The 17,813-nt window shown below is 42.4% G+C and overlaps 1 protein-coding gene across 1 annotated transcript in view; it reads right to left on the bottom strand.

Moving 5' to 3' along the window:
• Dnah5 (dynein axonemal heavy chain 5) overlaps positions 1 to 17,813 on the bottom strand; it is a 235,205-nt gene that overhangs the window by 109,805 nt on the left and 107,587 nt on the right. The window contains exons 36-41 of the mRNA XM_021208310.1: positions 10,955 to 11,133; positions 10,271 to 10,458; positions 9,733 to 9,927; positions 5,800 to 5,934; positions 4,736 to 4,843; positions 3,497 to 3,650 (exon numbers count right to left, since the gene is read on the bottom strand). Coding sequence (XP_021063969.1) covers positions 3,497 to 3,650; positions 4,736 to 4,843; positions 5,800 to 5,934; positions 9,733 to 9,927; positions 10,271 to 10,458; positions 10,955 to 11,133 — 959 coding nt within the window. The remainder of the gene's footprint in view (positions 1 to 3,496; positions 3,651 to 4,735; positions 4,844 to 5,799; positions 5,935 to 9,732; positions 9,928 to 10,270; positions 10,459 to 10,954; positions 11,134 to 17,813) is intronic.

Raw genomic sequence — 17,813 nt, 5'->3', positions numbered from 1 at the left:
CTCATCTCAGGAGGAAGGGATGCCTCAGCATGAGCCTGCAGAGATACTCCCCTTTCCCCACACCATACTGCACCTCCACCAAACTCATCTCTGGCTTCCCTTTCTTTTTATAAAACACAACAGTCTCCAATTTATGACTAGCAGGTAATGAGACTTCTTGGCATCCACTACCATTAAACCAACACACAAGAAATCTCTCTCTCTCTCTCTCTCTCTCTCTCTCTCTCTCTCTCTCATGTTTGTGTATGTATGTGTTGTGTCTTTGTGTGTCTATGTGTGTTTGTGTGTGTGCATGTATACATGTGTGCATGTATGTGTCTATGTGAGTGTGTCTGCATGTATGTGCATGTGTATATATCTGTGTGTGTACTATCTGTGTATATAGTGTCTGAGTGTGTGTGTGTGTGTGTGTGTGTGTATTATCTGTGTGAGTAGTGTCTGTGTGTATGTCTGTATATATGTATGTGTCTGTGGGAAGGTGTCTGTGTGTGTAAGTGTGCATGTATGTGTATGAGTGTGTGTCTGTGTGTATGTATCTGTGTGAATAGTGTCTGTGGAGGGTCTATGTGTGTGCATGTATATGTGTGGTGTCTGTGTGTGTAGTGTCTGAGTGTGTGTCTGTGTGTATGTATGTGTGTAGTGTCTGAGTGTGTGTCTGTGTGTATGTATCTGTGTGTCTGTGTATATATTGTCTGTCTGTCTGTGTAGGTCTGTATGTGTTGCCTACTGCATGACTTTCCCTAGAGAATCTTAACTGAAACACCCACTAGGGAAAACAGAGCCACATTTCTAATTTTTAGAAATCACAAAGCTAATTAGGGTAATTATTTGCAGAATTTTATGATGCAAATTTCAACCTAACCACAGCTGAGCTTTCACAATAGGTGACACCCATAATACTCTGGCTACACAAAATTTTTTTAATACAATCACACTTTATGAAATTTTTTAAGTGTTGGTCAGTTTCACAGGTGAAAGCTCTATTTATTCTATTGCACATAAAATATAGACCATCAAACGACATCCAGGTGATAGGGTTTTCATTTTCATTTAAGATACAATAACACTTTATTTTTTAAAAAAAAGACACCGTAAGAATGAATCTCTGACTTTAATAATGTTGCTTAGATGCATTCCTCTTGAGTCTTTCTCTAGGTATTTCTTGGCTGAGTCCTGATCCCTCCACCATTGTAGACCTACTGTGAGCACCTTTCATACTGTCAATCCTTACACACCTCCCCCCCATAATCTCTTCTCTCCATGTCCATCAGATGGTTTTCTGCAAGCAGGGGATCATGGCGCTCTGAGCTCAGTGGCTTCTCCAGACACACAGAATGAAACCCAGGGACTTAGTATGCTTAGAAAGCTCTCCATCTCCAAGACAGATACTGCCCTTATTTGGGCTTCATGAAGGCAGAGACAGAGTAAGGAATGGAATAAACTATGGAATAAACTTCAAAAACCTGTGAGGTGGGGCATTGGCCATCAGCACTTCTCCTCTACTAGTTAGTTCCTCTTCTTTGAGTCACTTCCTCATATTGAGATGAGTATAGAGCTAAAAGTTGAGAGATGTTTCTGAAACTCGAGTGGGGCTTCTCTAAGACAGTGACATCTACAGCAAGGGACTGCTAAAGGAGAGTGACACTTGATGCCAAGACTACACCTCTACACTCAGCCTATGACACCCAGCCCCACCACCACCCACAAATTGTATTTCAGTCATGCTCAAGCACCATGCCCAAGTATCCCATACTTCCCCATCACTCCTCTGTCTTTCTTCTGTGACAAATGCCTTTTACCCATCAGCTACACAAGCCTTGGGTCTCAGAGGAAGTAGTGCCTTCCCTGTAAGACTCTCTGTCTCCCCTCTTCCTCTGTTCCCATTATACTTCAAACCTTCCTCTTAACAGTGACACATTCAGTCATAATTGCTTGTGCCTATGCCTGTCTCCCCGCTACACTGTTAACTGCTTACATGCATTTGCATGTTTATTTCCCTGTTTCTAATGTAAAACATGGCAAACTGCAAAGTACATAATATTAAAGAAATAATTCATGAGAATTGCATTGTGAACCAGCTAGCAACATGCTCAGGTCTTGCACCCCTCTGATAGAAGTTCCGCCCAATTATCTCCTTCGTCTTTTGGATAATTAAACCTTCTGACCTGCAACAATGTACTGTTTTATATAATTAATGTTTACCTTATATACTAAAGCCAAGAGTAAGTTAATAAATGGCGAAAAGTCTAACAATAAATTTATTCTTTTTGTGGAATTTCTCCCAAACCCACAATGCCAAATGGATTACATAATTCCAGGGCAGCATGCATAATGTATCTATATTGTTTAATATTTAGCATATCGTTTTGTTCAAGTCACTGTACCAGGTGCATTTGCAGTTGATTGTTAACAGAAAACAGCTTCGACTGTAATAAAAATATTGAGCATAATTATGAAAACATCGTCATTTAAAAACTTTTAACAATCTCAAACAGAAGGTTCACAGCATACATGAAAAACCATGTAATAAATTCTGAGATGTAAGTTCTCAGTTTGGAGCAGGTAGTTGCTGGCAAAGAACACAGTTTGCTACCATTTGAAGATAGAGCCCTCACAGACAAAATTCACTTTATCTAATAATTTCTAGAAATGAGATCAAATGTATCATATGAAGAGCCCTGCCTTAGGTCCTGTTTTAGTCTCCAGCAGCAGTCAACAGTGTGCCAGTGTCAGTGAGCTGGGTTCCACTAACTGGAACCCAACAGCGCCTTTTCCAGCTCTGATGTAATATTTCATTCTGATAGATGAAGTTCATAAATATTGTGTGATTTAGCTCTGCCACCACTCAGGCTGCTAACACGTTTAGAGGCATCAGTGTTCAATGAGAATCCGAGAACACAAGAGTAATAGCCAACAGGGCAATACCCATTATCCTTAGATGGTAAGAAACTTGGGGGGCATCTGGAAATAAGGTTCACTTATTAAACTCCATTCAAAACTCTCTGCATAAATGTGAGGCTGTGGGGTTAAGATGACTCTTCATGGCAGAATTTAAGGGTTGAGATTGGAATTATTTGTGTTTACTCGACAGTAACATTGTATTATGGAATTAGTGGGAAGTGGCATGGTGTATTGGAAATTTGCTGATGGGCCCTTACCGTAACTTTCTGTCCCATCATTGACCTTGGACATGTCTGAATCTGAGCCTTGATTTTTATATAAAATAAACAGCCTTCTCTGGAACTCAACATGAAGAGGAAATTAGATGATGTGTAAAACGCGGAGCACAAGGAAAATGCCACTTTAAAATGTTTCCTTTCTGTGGTGCATGAATACAATATATTACTTCTTAAATCTCCCCAATTAGCAGTAAACTAGTATTCTTTCCTAAAGAAACGCATGTTTGTCTCTCTGCCTTCACGTCTCTCTTGAGCACTCAAATGTGCTACAACTGTTGAAATGTGTCACCCAAGGCAGTGACATTGCTGCTCCGTACCTGTCATGGCTTTCATCAGGGTGTGGATGCAGGTGGTCTTCCCTGACCCACTAGGCCCCAGGGTCATCATGCCATGCCTCACCCTCTGCGTTTCGAACAGCTGGATGACTTTCAGTTTCCAAGGAGGGTGGTTAATCAAACCAGCTTCCTCAACCTGAAACACAGCCAAGTCCCCATATTAGGTAACATTCACGGAGATCCAGACTCACAATGATGAAAGGTGGGGGAGAAGAAACGGGAAGTTAGGGATTGATGACTGTGGCGCTTCCGGTTGGGAAGACGGAAAATGATCAGAAGATGGGTAGTAGGGATAACTGCATAGTAGAGACCCAAGAGAAGGAGGGCACTGACTGCACTCACAGCCTCCAAATTAATAAACTGGATGGTGTGCACTCAAGCACAATTAAAGAAAACCTACCACACAAAAGTAATGTATGCAAACATAGACAAAGAGTAGTCCATCACCATCTTTCATCCTAAGCTAGTAAGAAGCACCTGCATTTTTCTTCAGGAACTGACTTCATAAGTACCAATACTTTATTGAATGTAAGTCTAAATGTAAACTTAAGAATAGAGAATTAAAAAGCAAATTATGTCTGGAACACTTCATCTAAATAATGATATGTATAACCAGAAAAACACATAGTGTGTCAAACTGATTGAAAGTCCATGTATATTCCAAACAGCCTAAACACTATATATTATGTGTGTGCATTCATAGTTTCTATCTACCAAAAGCATGGAGTATAGAAGTTTTCAAACAATGTTCTAGTATTAATCTGCAAAATAAGATGATGAGATTGGTACTATCAAAAGGTCAGGAAATTGAACATAGAATGGCCAGTGTTCTGTGAGGTACAATTTGGAGCCATTAAGTTGGAATCTGAGCCCCAAACATCCAGATCTAAGATTTACTTATAAAACAACTATATTATGCTTGAACTCACTGTAAGTCATGATTTTATTTAGACCAGAATAACTGAGTTCATGAATGCAAATGCAATGGCTGCTTCAGTGAGCCCAGAAGACGCTGTTCCACAACCCTTCTGTTTTCTAGTTCTTGCATTCTTTCTGCAGACCTCTGTTGGGGGAGCTTCATCGATGAGCTACGGTGACCTCTCCTTTAGCCTTGGTGTCATTCTTGGGGTCACAGAGAAGGAGGAGACACTCCCCTTCACTCCCAGCAAACTCAGGCAGCTCAGAGGCAGCACTTAGTGTATGCACCACAAAACGTGTTACCTGTTTACTGATTGCTGTCTCCAGCTCAGGATAGCCTGCCTTGTCCAAAAGAATATTTGGAAATAGATCTTCAATTAAACTCAAGAACAGGGGCTCGTCTTCATCAATCTACAAAGAGCAAGGGATAGAAAGAAGAGCAATGGCTTTTGAACAAACACAGAATATGCAGAAATTTTGAAAATTCTCAACACAGGTCAGGATGACCAGTGGTATATGAATAAAACCTTTATCAAATTTAAATTATATGTTCTTCATGTTTCCCATAATTAAGACGAGTAAAGATAACCATCAAAACAAAAAAACAAACAAAAATCCTACCTACATTTCAAATGTTTCATAAAATCCCCCATTCAGAAGACAGAGGTCTATAATTCCTAACTTAAGCTAAATAGATTCTCTTAATAAAATATATTTGTAAATTAATTCGTTGGAGTCTGGTTCATACTTCTTTTTGAAACAAAACCAGCATTTTTTTTTCATTCTACATACAGAGACATTGGCACTAGGCATTGGTTATTAGTAGTTACTATAAGAACGGGAAATTATTACATCCTTGTAAAACTTAATGCAACACCTTACCAGGCTCTGAAGACTTTTTAAAAGCAAGATTTTTATCTCCCACACGAAAATGATTTAGCCTATTTAGATCTTTACTGCATATGATTTTAAAATTATTTTTGTAGTTCATGGGCATGTTTTGTCTATGTAGCATATGTGCCTGTAGAGGCAACCACCAAGTAGGTTCTGGGAATCCAACCTGGGTCTTCTGGAAGAGCAACCAATGCTCTTAGGTGTTCTTAACTGCTGAGCCATCTCTCCAGTCCTGTGTATAGTTTGTTTTTTAGTCAATTCAATTCTATTGAAATAGAAATATTTCTGACTGGGTGTGAGAGCCATTTGGAAAAAAAAAAAAGAAAAGCTTCTGAAAATGAATAATTGAAACTCTGCTCTGTAGCCTTGATCTGAGAATTAGGCATTTAAATAAATTTAAATAAATATTTCTAAATCTGATTCGTTAAACTCGTACTTAAGCAGGTGAAATACTTCCCCACTGTGATTCTCACCAGTTTGGAAAGATTCATGTCACGCAGCACGCGCATGACGATGGTGGCTTCTGTATCCGTGGGACTGGCTCTTTTTGCTGCTCCCAGGGTGCGCAGAACTGACAGAATGTTGCGTAGCCCAAAGTCATAGTGAACCTGAAGTAATGATGAAAATATTGGGCTTATTTCCAATAATAACCTATCATGGAAACAATATGGATTTGGCTAAAAACACATTCATGGTGATAAATTAATGCGGATTCCTAAAAAAAAAAAAAAAAAAAAGTAAGGGCGTGGGTGAGCAGACTCTGCAGTTGTGAGCTCAGGAAAGCTAGCCCTGTGTCTTCCTGGGATGGTGCTGGTCCTGCAGCACCCAGAAGAGAGTTCCCCATCCCCCACCCCAACTCTCCACCTCACCTTGATAAAGCTGGCCCTGAGGGTGCAGGCACAGGAGAGCTGAAAAGCTGAACATCTCAGCTACCAGCCAGGCCCAGATCCAGGACTTTGAATTGACCCACCCTAAAGGCTCCCCCCATCTAAAAGCTGCTAAAGCACATGAAAAGGCCGGTCCTGCAGAACCAAAGTGTAGGCTTTCCATGACATGGGAAAACAACGGAATATCCAAGATGAGTCCCAGTGAGGATCCGGTACTGATAGTGTATGAAGATTTGCAGGTAGAGCTGTTTGGACAAAAGGTATGCCCTGTGACACACCGTGACACACTGTGACACACCATGACATGCCACAGCTTCCACTGTGAGATTTTATTTCGGATTGGTTTTGCTTTGTTTTGTGGGAGCAGCTTGCAAGGGTGGAGACTGGTATGGAGCCATGGGAAGGTGAGTGTGATTGGGTGCATGACTTGACATTCACAACGAGTCGACTAAGAAGTCAAAAAAAAAAACAAAACGAAATTGTTCTTTATTGATATGCTTGTTGAAATCTGAAGACTACCTAGTCTTTCCTTGTACCGTCCTTAGCTTAAGTCCTCGGGTTAAGCTGTGTCTAGATAAGGGGGAAAGGTACACATGTCCTTTCACACTGACATTCTTTTACCTTCCTCTCAGTCATTCATACATATGAGAATGCATCTGTGGCACTAACCCTAAAATCCAGGAGCAGAACTAAACTCAGACAGGACACTCTCAAACTTTTACTAATAATGTAGGGATATTAGGCATGAGGAGAAGAAGCCACATTCCAGGGTCACCTGGAGGAAGAATTCTGCTAAATCTGGAGCCATGCCCCAGCTTTCTGCTTCGTATAATTACGAAAGTTCTATATTCCAAATGATAGCACATATGAGGTGAATAATTAAAATTCCATTATCCAACCACTGTGGAATACAGCTGGCAGTTCTAAAAAATTAAAAAGGAAGCAATCAGGCCAGGTGCATGGGCAAAGGCTCGTCCCAGCACCTGGAAAATACCGAAGGATTTCAACCTCAAGACTAAATGGCAAATTCCAGGCCAACGTGTGTGACAGAGTGAGACATTGTCTTAAAGACTTAAAAAGTATTTCCATATGCTGCAACACTCCCAGTCTCAGAGGGATGTTTGAACAATAATATATAATATTCACACCCTACTGTTCACAGAAGATAGCAGGGAGCAGCAGCCCAGAGGCTGAGATGCCCTGCCACAGATGAATGAAGAAGCAAAACACAGCCCTTTTACACAGTGGACTATTACGTAGCCACATAAAGAAGGAACTTCACACCACATCGGACATGAACCTGGAAGGTATTATAGCCAAAGAAGAGCAAGCACTGTATGATTTTATTTACATGAGTTATCTATTAAGTTGGTAGAAAATTAGAATAGTGGCTGCCAGGGACTGGGAGCTGAGAAAAGGGAGCTATCAAATCATAGTTTTACTTTAGCAATGAAAGAAATTTTGAAAAATTTCTGTATATCTGTTATAAATATGCTTATAATGAATTATACACTTAAAATGGCTGATATAGTAGTATGTTACATATTTTACAAAATAAAATTATAATTAAATTAAAACAAAAGTAAAATTGAAAGCCATTGGTTAATGTAAGAGAGTGTCACACCTCACTCGGTGCTCATGTATTGAGAATGGAACACAGAAAGCGGTCAGTGTCAGTTCCTGAATTCAAGGAATTCTAGCTCTAAGAAAGAACAAAGAGGGGCTGAAGAGATGGCTTAGCAATTAAGAGCATTAGCAATTAAGAGCACTGACTGCTCTTCCAAAGGTTGTGAGTTCAATTCCCAGCAACCACATGGTGGCTCACAACCATCAGTAAAGTGATCCGATGCCCTCTTCTGGTGTGACTGAAGACAGCTATGGTGTACTCTTTAATAAGTAAAATTAAAGTAGAAGAAGAGCAACAACAGCAAAGAAATAAAAGTCTTAGTAAATGTGCCCAAAAGTAGCAATGACTTCAAAGTGTCAGTGGATGAAGTTAACAAGGGAAAACTTCCTTCGAAAAATGGAATTGTGTTAAATCTATGAACCTGAAGTGGTATCTGCAAGATGATGACCACTCTGTGTGCACTGATCCTGTCATTTCATGGGGGCTTTGTGGATGTGACCATAGGAGTGGAGTACTGAAGCAATGAAGACAAGGGCTGGAGTCAGGTGCAAGGGACGTTCTCTACATCCAAGGAACAGAAGGGAGAGAGAAGATAACTCATTAAACTGATGCCCAATGAAGAGTGAGGTGGAATCGAGGCTCTGGCTGGCACCTTCGCTGCAGCCTTCTGACATATATCAGACCCACTGAAGCTGGCTTCAGCTCCTCAGACATGGAAATAAATGCTGTCCAGTCTTTCAAGCCACTGAGCTTGTGACTAAAATTGTTAGTCGGTGATAGATAATTAATGCAGATGTAATATGTGATTAACTTGTGTCTCCTAGCCATTAACTCTCAGGAGGGTTTTATCTGCTGTCCCAAACATATAGAAAACTGTCAAGAAGTTTACAACAGAAAAAGCAATTATGCGACAAGCTTAGTTAAATACATGGGCAAGCTTGGGGATCAATAGGCAGAAGTTCCTGAAAACTATGCCATTGCCTCGTACACCGGGATGCACACACAGGTTATGTAAATTGCCAACAGCAATATCATTCATATTATAGCTCGTAAGTCAGTTTGCAGAGCTGCCACATCACTTCTGTGCTAAAAATAGCCATTCCTTTAAGTGTACTTCTTAACAGAAGCCTAGAGAAAATCAGTTCTGTTGGGTGTTGGGAGATAACTCTGTAGGTCAAGTGCTTGCGGTGTAACCATGAAGATCTGACATCAGTTTGAAAACCAGTTTGGGGGGGGGGGGAGCCAGGCATGGTGGCACACACATAAGTTCATTGTGCTGGAAAATCAGAGACATGTCCTTAGTTCTCTCTGGTCCTAGGTTACTTAGCTAGCCTAAGGCCAGTGAGAGGGTGTCAAAAGCCAAGGTGGACAGTACCTTACGTACAGTTCATGAAGCTGACCTTTGGCCTCCATGTGCTTGTGTACACACAATGCACGTGTTACACCTACACACACACACACACACACACACACACACACACACACACAAGCTTTGTCATTTTATACTTAGTACCAAAGGTACATTGCCAAGAGTTCTACTCTAAGCTGAAGAGCTATTGGTAATTGGCAGCTTCTCAGAGTGGGAGAGTTGGTGTTTAACGAGCATCAAACCTGAGAGGCAACCCATCCTCCAGTAGATAGCTCTACGTCCATGTATATACAGGCAGCACTAAGGGAACTCAACTGATTGTTTTAAGAGCTCATGGAATTCAGAGAGAAAAATAGTGAAGAGAGTAAAGAAGGAATTGCAGGGGACAGAATATGAGGTAGATTCGTCAAAATTCATCGTATGCCTATATGACATTCCTTGACAGTCTTTAAAAGAAAAGGAAATATTCCAGTGAACAGAAAGAAGTGTGGCTAACTCCATAAAGACCCTGAGAGTAGCACACCTGCTTCGAGAGCTGCTCCTCACACAGCTGGTAGAGCGTGAAAAATTTTCTGGCCAGAACTACGTTGTCAATGAAGCCGCAGCTGGCCAGCTTCACCCTGATGATAATCTGCCGGTCAGGGACCATCATGGCCACAGAGCGGAAGTTGATCTTCAAGTTCTCCGGGAGCTCCTGGCGCCCAGCATAGCCAGGGTTCTGAATGGAAGCAAAACCCAAGGATGAATGATATACTCCTGGGACGGCTAGGACACACCGGCATGATATTAAGAGATTCATTATGCACACAACACAGATCTGGAATGTCAAGTGGGCAGCTCATTTACATATCTTACTCTTCTTTTGCCTGGACCGTCTAAGTCATGAGTTATTAATACAAGCTTTGTTTAGCTCTTAAAGGTTTTCAAACAGAAATGATAATTACAATCTCCGTTTGCATGCATGATGCTCAGGTGACACGGGACTGGGGAGAGGTGTGAGCTGAGATGACAAGGCTGGGTTGCATTTCAATGACTGGCTCTTCTAGCAATAACTAACTTACCATGGTTAGAAAAAGTCCAAATTCTGGGTTCATGGTCACATTATCTCCATCAGTAAAAATGAAAGATTTTTTATGCTCCTTTTTACATGTGAGAATAATGGAGATTTGCTGGGCTGCAACCGACAGAACTGGTAGATCGATACGGTTGAATTCATCAAAGCAACCCCAGGACCCAGACTGTGCCAGTCCTTAGAAAGGAAATTAAATGGAAAATCCAATTAGTACATCATGTCGGAAAACCAAGAAAATGGATATTACGCAGCTGCCAAAGTGAACCAGAGATGGGTTTATTCAAAACTGGGGTTAGAAAATAAATGGTGCATCCAGAGGGCCCAAGCAGCCGAGATGTTGGCAGGCTGTCTGTAAACATCCAACCGTATTACTGACAACAAAGTGCTTTACAAAGGGGAAATTACATGAGCCTCCCATCCACCTAGTGCCACTAAGACTGAGCTTGTCAAATAAAACAAGCCGGAAAAAGTGACACTGAGATGTATCCAGCTCTTGAAAAAATATACAAATCTTTGGCTGTCGTTGCTGCTGCAGACTGAATCAAATTTCCCTGTAGCCTAAGCATGTGCCACCAGGAAGCTATATCGACCATCCTAAAAGATAAATCTTAGCAAGAAATTTCACCTGACCTGAAATTTCTCAGTCACTGAACAAAAAAAGCACAGTTCTCACCTTTGAATATCCGACCAAGTCCTCGGAAATCCATCTGGTCCGAGCAGTTGAAAACTACAACATATTTCCCAAGACATCGGCCCATGTCCTTGGTGGTCTCTGTCTTGCCTGTCCCTGCAGGACCAGCAGGGGCTCCTCCCATGCTCATGCCCAGAGCTTGAGCCAATGTGATGTAGCACCTGCAGGGCCAACTTGTTGTTAGAAACTTGTTAGGCATCCCAAAAGCACCCGGACATCACAGAGAAACTAACCAGCTTGTGATGAAAAGATGCAGAAAGAGGAACAATCTCCCTATAGATAATTTGCAAACCTACACCCTAAGACAATGTCCTCATGTATGTTGGTATGTGCTCTGGGAAAAAAAGGAGGTCATCTCTGGCCAAATAAGTTTAAGAAGTCTGTAAACAGTTAAGCAGATTTCTTTACTGACGTTTTTCAGGCTTTACGATAATATTTATTATAATTATTCAAATGTATAAGCATGAAAAAATAGCATAGAGAATTGACAACATTTATCTGACAGGCCTTCCCTAGAAGTCTATCTATATCAAAAGACTAACACTGAGTCAGGCTCACTGACCATGAGGGAAATGCATATTGCTACATATCACTTGGCACCCTAAAGGATGGGTGTTACTAAAAAGGTAAAAACAAGCATTGGAGAGGGGTTTGCATACTGCTGGTGAAGATGTGACTTAGTGAAGTCATTATGGTAAATGGTATAAACTTCCTCCCCCACTAAGAAAGGAAAGAAGGGAGGGAGGGAGGGAAGGAGGGAGGGAGGAAGGAAGGAAGGAAGGAAGGAAGGAAGGAAGGAAGGAAGGAAGGAAGGAAGGAAAAAGGGGGAAGGTGAGGGAAGAGAGAGGAGAGGAGGGAGAGAGGGAGGAAGGAGGAAGAAAGAAACAAAAAGAAAGAGAGAAAGAAAGAAAGAGAGAGAGGGAGGGAGGGGGGAAGGAAGGAAGGAAGGAAGGAAGGAAGGAAGGAAGGAAGGAAGGAAGGAAGGAAGGAAGGAAGGCAAGCAGACAAACAGCACTAACATATACCCCAGCAATCTCCCATCTAGGTGCATACACAAAACAATAAAATAAAATCACCCCTTCATAAATATCTACCCTGCTATGTTCACTGGAGGCCAAGAAAAGACCCAATTGTCAGATAATTGATACTCATAGTAGACATAAAAGTATGCAGCTGTCAGTTAATGAATGAATGAATTTTTCAAAATATGATTTTATGGGACAGAACGTTTTTCAGTCTTTAAAACAAAAACGACTGAGAGTCCACCTTACACCCATCAGCATGGCTAAGATCAAAAACTCAAGCAACATATGTTGGAGAGGAAGTTGAGCGAGGGGAACAATCCTTTATTGCTGGTGGAAGTGCAAGCCTGTACAGCCATTTTGAAAACCAACCTGATGGTTTCTCAGAAAACCGGGAATAGATCTACCTCAAGACCTAGCTACGCCTCTCCTAGGTATACCTAAAGTATGCTCCACAATGTACAAGGACACTTGCTCAACTACACTCATAGCACTTTATCCATAATAGCCAGAAACTGGCAACAACCTCGACGCCCCTCAACTGAAAAATGGATAAAGAAAATATAGTAAATTTACACATGGGATATTAATCAGCTTTTTAAAACACTGACATCGTGAGATTTGAAGGCAAATGGATGGAACTAGAAAATATCATCCTGAGTGAGGTAATCCAGACCCAGAAAGACAAACGCATATGGCCATGAAGTACAGAATAACTGTGCTACCATCCACAGACCCAAAGAATCTAAGTAACAAGGAGGTAACAGGGAGGGCCCAAGGGAAGATGCTTGAATCTCATTGAGAGGGGAAAATAAAATGGATATCAGGGGTGGAGGGAGGGAACTGGGTGGGAGGTGAGGTGGAGAGGGGAGCAGGAGGGATCAAGTGTGAGGAGGACAGAGTTGGTGAGACCTGAAATCGGTAGGAGGGCATCTCTGGGATGAGCTAGAAACCTAGGACAGTGGGAACTCCCAGGATGGTGATGCCAGCCAAGACTTCTAGCAATGGCGGGTATGGAACCCACAGTGGCCATCTCCTGTAACCAGACAGGAATGGAGGAATTGTGTAACATCAACCCAGGCACAAAACCTTTGACCTACAATTTGTCCTGCCTACAAGATGTGCTGAAGTGAAAATGGAACAGAAATTGAAAGAAGGGCCAACTAATGACTGGTCCATTGAGACCCAGGCCATGAGAGGGAGCCCACCCTGACACTTATTAATGATATTCTGCTCCACTTGCAGACAGGAGCTTAGTATAACTGTCTTCAGAGAGGGTTCACCCAGCAACTGACAGAAACGGATGAAGAGACTCACAGCCAAACACTGGGCAGAGCCTGGAAAACCCTGCAGAGTAGGAGGGAAAAAAAAAGATTATCGGAGCCAAAGAAGTTAAAGACACCACAAGAAACCCCACAGAATCAACTAAGCTGGGTCTACGTGGGCTCACAAGACTGAAGCGCCACCTGGAGCCTGCGTGGGACTGACCTAGCGCCTCCGCACATATCTCACAGTTGTGCAGCTTGGTCTTCCTGTAAGACCCCTAACAGTGGGAGCAGGGGCTGTCTGTGATCCTGGTGCCTGCCTCTTGAACCCGTTCCACCTACTGGGCTACCTTGCCTGGTCTCAATAGGAGAGGATGTGCCTCATCTTACTGCAACTTGATATGCCTGGGCTGGTTGATGTCCATGGAAGGCTGCCCCATTGGAGGAAGGATGGGTGTGGGAGGAAGAAAGGGGGGAGGACTGGAAGGAAGGGGGGAGGGGAAATGTAGTCAGATATAAAATTAATTAATTGATTGATTGATTAATTTTTAAAGGGAGAAAACCCTGCCATGTGGTGCACATGAAGGAGGAAATTTTGCTAAGTAAAATGAGCCCAACACTAAAAGACATAATGATTTTAATCACATGGTAGGAAGAAGGCAGGAAGAATACAGAGAGAATCAATCAATAATGGCCAAAGGCAGAAATGGAGATAGGAAGTAAGATGTAAGGTAGATGATTCATATCAATTTTGCAGGGTCAGTAAATATAGATAGCGGTCATGCAATTATAGGATTATAGTTAATTAGAGTATATTGTACTAGGAGTCATCATCAAAATTTGTAGGTTTCAGCCAAGCCTCCCTCCAAAATAAGTAACTATGAGCTGCCATCTGTATTCACATGCATCATGGGAACAACCACTTATTATCCCTGTCTGCTACACTGGGTTGTCAACCTCAAAAATACATGAGAAAATTTGTTTTTGAAAAACTAAAAATAAACTGGTGGTGGTAACAGGAATTGTATTCCAAGAAGTAGAGGGATCATGAGTTCAAGACCAACTGGGGTACATAGTGGGTTCAAAGTCAGCTTGACCTGTGCAGTGAGCTCCTGTCTCAAAAAAAAAAAAAAAAAAATCAGAATCTTGTGATGTAGCTAAACAGGAGAGTGTGTCTAACATACCCAAACTCAATTCAAAGCATGAGAAAAAGAGAAAAATACATTCTATACATCAGATTGGGAGTCATTTAAACAGATTCATTGTCTTTTGAATGTAAGAGCTCATAATTCCATATCCTTGATTTAATTTAATGTTCTATGAGCATGAATGTAGTGTGTGTAAGTTTATGTGCACCATGTGTGAGCAGGAGCCTATAGAGGCCACAAGAAGGAAGGCACAGGACCTATAGATAGTTGTGAGTTGTGATACAGCTACTGGGAGGAGAAATCAGATCCTCTGTAAGAGAAGCTGGTATCATCAATCCCTGAGCCATCTCCCCAGTCCCACAAAGTCTCAGTTTTACACAACACATTGCTGGTCAGCCTGGGAGCATCTGAAATCCCTTCCACATCTAATACGAAGATAACACATGAAAAATTCGGTGAGCAAGTGTAAAAAAAAAAGCCTGTAAAGGAAAAATTTTACCCTGGAAATCGGATGATCGATTACTTGATTCCCAGCACCACCTGGTGTTGCCAAAGAAAATAATTTGTAAGCTGGCACAGTTTTGTTTCCTATGGTTGAATAGAAAAGTGTTCCTAAGAACCTGAGAAATTAAAAACAGGCACCGGGTGAAGTGAACATCAAGTAGGCAGACTTGGTCTGCAGGGTTCTCTACTAGAAATGAGTTCCTGAAAACAAGGTAAGCAGCCAGCCTGGCCAAGGAGGAAGAAGCCTGGTGAGAAACCAGATGGACACTTGCCCTCCCATCAAGTTTTCCTTCTAGCTAAAGACCTAAGCCCCTCCTTGCATGCCAGCATCCTTTCAAAGCAGTCATGAACAGCCACCACCTACACGATGTTCTCCACATTAATTCATTAACACCCCAGAGAAACCTGCAAGAGCGCATGTTGCGGATGGCCCTGGTGCTGTTGTACTTCGATGCTAATTCCGCTTTCCCAGGAGGGGTTGCCTGCACAGAGGAATGAGTCACGTACTCAGGTGGCTTCTCGTGAGCCAACCCCCTAATGAATAAAGGAATACTGGGTGAGTAGGCGGGACTTCTGGGTTGGACCGAGGAAGAGAGGAAGCAGGAGAGAAAGTTACAGGGCTTTCTGGATGGGGATATCATAAGGACAAGATTTAGGATGTAGATTTTATGTGGTTTACAAGATTAGGATTCTAGCTGTTGCGCCCAGAGACTGAGTGACCACTGCTTCTGAACTAAGTCTGTGTGGCGTTTTCCTTCACGGGGTGGTTTGACTGGTTCAAAAGAGAAAAGTGTGGGTCTGCCAGGCCATGGGGGATTTGAAGCACCACGGGGCTGGCATGGTAACGACCCACCAATGGGAACTTAAAGCGCTGGGTAGAGAGATTTTGGAGCTCTGAATCAGAGAGTCTCCATGAGATAAGAACAGGCTGGCCACTGTCCACCAGAACTGGCCCTTGAGATGGCCAGGGCTGATAATAAATGGAACATGTCACTCATTTTTAATGAATATACACACACACATACACCACACACACACACACACACACACACACACACACACACACACAAGACTGGAAGTCCTCGTTCCCATCTCACAAATGAGGAAAATGCTCACACAGTGGAGTGACTCTGCTCCGGATCTCAGGAGAAGAGTTGACGATTAGTCTGGCCCATAGCTGCCTAGCCATGTCCCTTCTGTTAGACTCAGGGCACATCTAGCCTCTAGAGGTAATGAAGCCACTCCAGCCAAAACCTGTGATCAGGCAACTTTGTTGCTGCCATTGCTATTGAGTATCCATAACGTTATAAAGGCTTATTATCACATGTAAAGAGACGTGCTTTCCGCACATGTTGGTTCTAAAATGCTCAAAAGTTTCTGAAGGAAAGCAACAGGGCACGTGTACCAGCGAGGCTCTTCCTTGGTTGAGAGATGGAGTTAGTTACAGACTTTGAACTAGGACACAGTTATGTGCTTAAGGAGAACCGATAGAAAAGATCGCTAAACAATGTGTATTCTGTGATTAAGAAAAGCAATGACCCAGGCATAGTGGGGCACTCCTGTATCCCCAGCACTTGGTTGGCCAACGCAGAACTGATAATGCAGTAGGCTAAGGCCAGATGGACAACGATCAAGAATTAAAGTCAGCTGGGCTTCATATTTCCAGGTCCACCTGAGCTGTATAGTAGGATCCCAAACACACACATATACACCACACACACATATACACAGGTACACACACACACTCACACACACATACATATACACCACACACACATATACACACGCACACACACATACACACATATACATACACACCACACACACATACACACCACACACACACATACATACACACCACACACATACATACATACACACCACACACACACATACACACCACACACACGCACACACACACATGCACACACACACATACACACACCACACACACGCACACACAGAGACACAGAGAAAGAGGAACAAGGAGAGACAGAGAAAGACAGAGAGGCATAGGAATAGGGAGAGAGAGATGGAGACAGAGAGACAGAGACAGAAACACAGAGAACAAAAGACGGTGAGAGACAAAGATGGAGAGAGAGACAAAGGGAATGGGGGAGGGATGGAGGATCATCTACACACTTCTCTGGGTACATACAATTCCTCCTTATCCGTGCATTCGTCTTCTGAAGTTGCCATTACCTAAAGACTATGAAATGAATATTTTAAGAGAGATAAAGACATATTTGTAGAACTTTCACTACAATTCCTTTTTTTCATTTGTGACTGATAGTCTCCTGCTTTGCATAATTTATAAATCACACCTCAACGTGAATGTGTATGTGTAGGAAGAGAGTAATGCCCGTACTGTTTGTGGTTTCAGGCACTTGCTGAGGATCCTGGAACACGCTCCGCACAGAGAAGGGAGGTAGCATGATTTTAATGAAATTCCTGCTCCCAAGCTTATGTAATTGGTTGTACAGCTGCTAGCTGATTTGCTGGGGAGCGATGATTGACTCTTCAGGCCTCTCTCCTAACCCATGGATTAATTCCCTGGTAAACCATAGTATGCTGGAGTCACTGGGTGTGGTAAAATTGAGGCCTAATTGGAGGAAGCAGAGGACTGCGGGTGTTCTTAGGGGATGTATCTTGCTTTGTTCCACCTTCACTCCCCCCTCTGCAGGCCTCCTGTCCACCATGAGGTGAATAAGCTCACCACCCAGTCTCATAATCATTATGCTGTCCTCAAGTGCCTAAGGGAAGGACATTATGGACAGATCCCTTGTCTCTCTCCCCTGTCTTTTGTCTCTCTCTGGCTCTGTCTTCTACTCTGTCTCTCTGTCTCTCTGTGTCTCTGTGTGTCTATGTCTGTCTCTCTGTCTCTCTGTGTCTCTGTGTGTCT

Source organism: Mus pahari, chromosome 11 (genome assembly GCF_900095145.1).
Source record: "Mus pahari chromosome 11, PAHARI_EIJ_v1.1, whole genome shotgun sequence".
Classification (NCBI taxonomy): Eukaryota; Metazoa; Chordata; class Mammalia; order Rodentia; family Muridae; genus Mus; species Mus pahari.
This window is presented reverse-complemented; position numbering and strand designations above follow the sequence as displayed.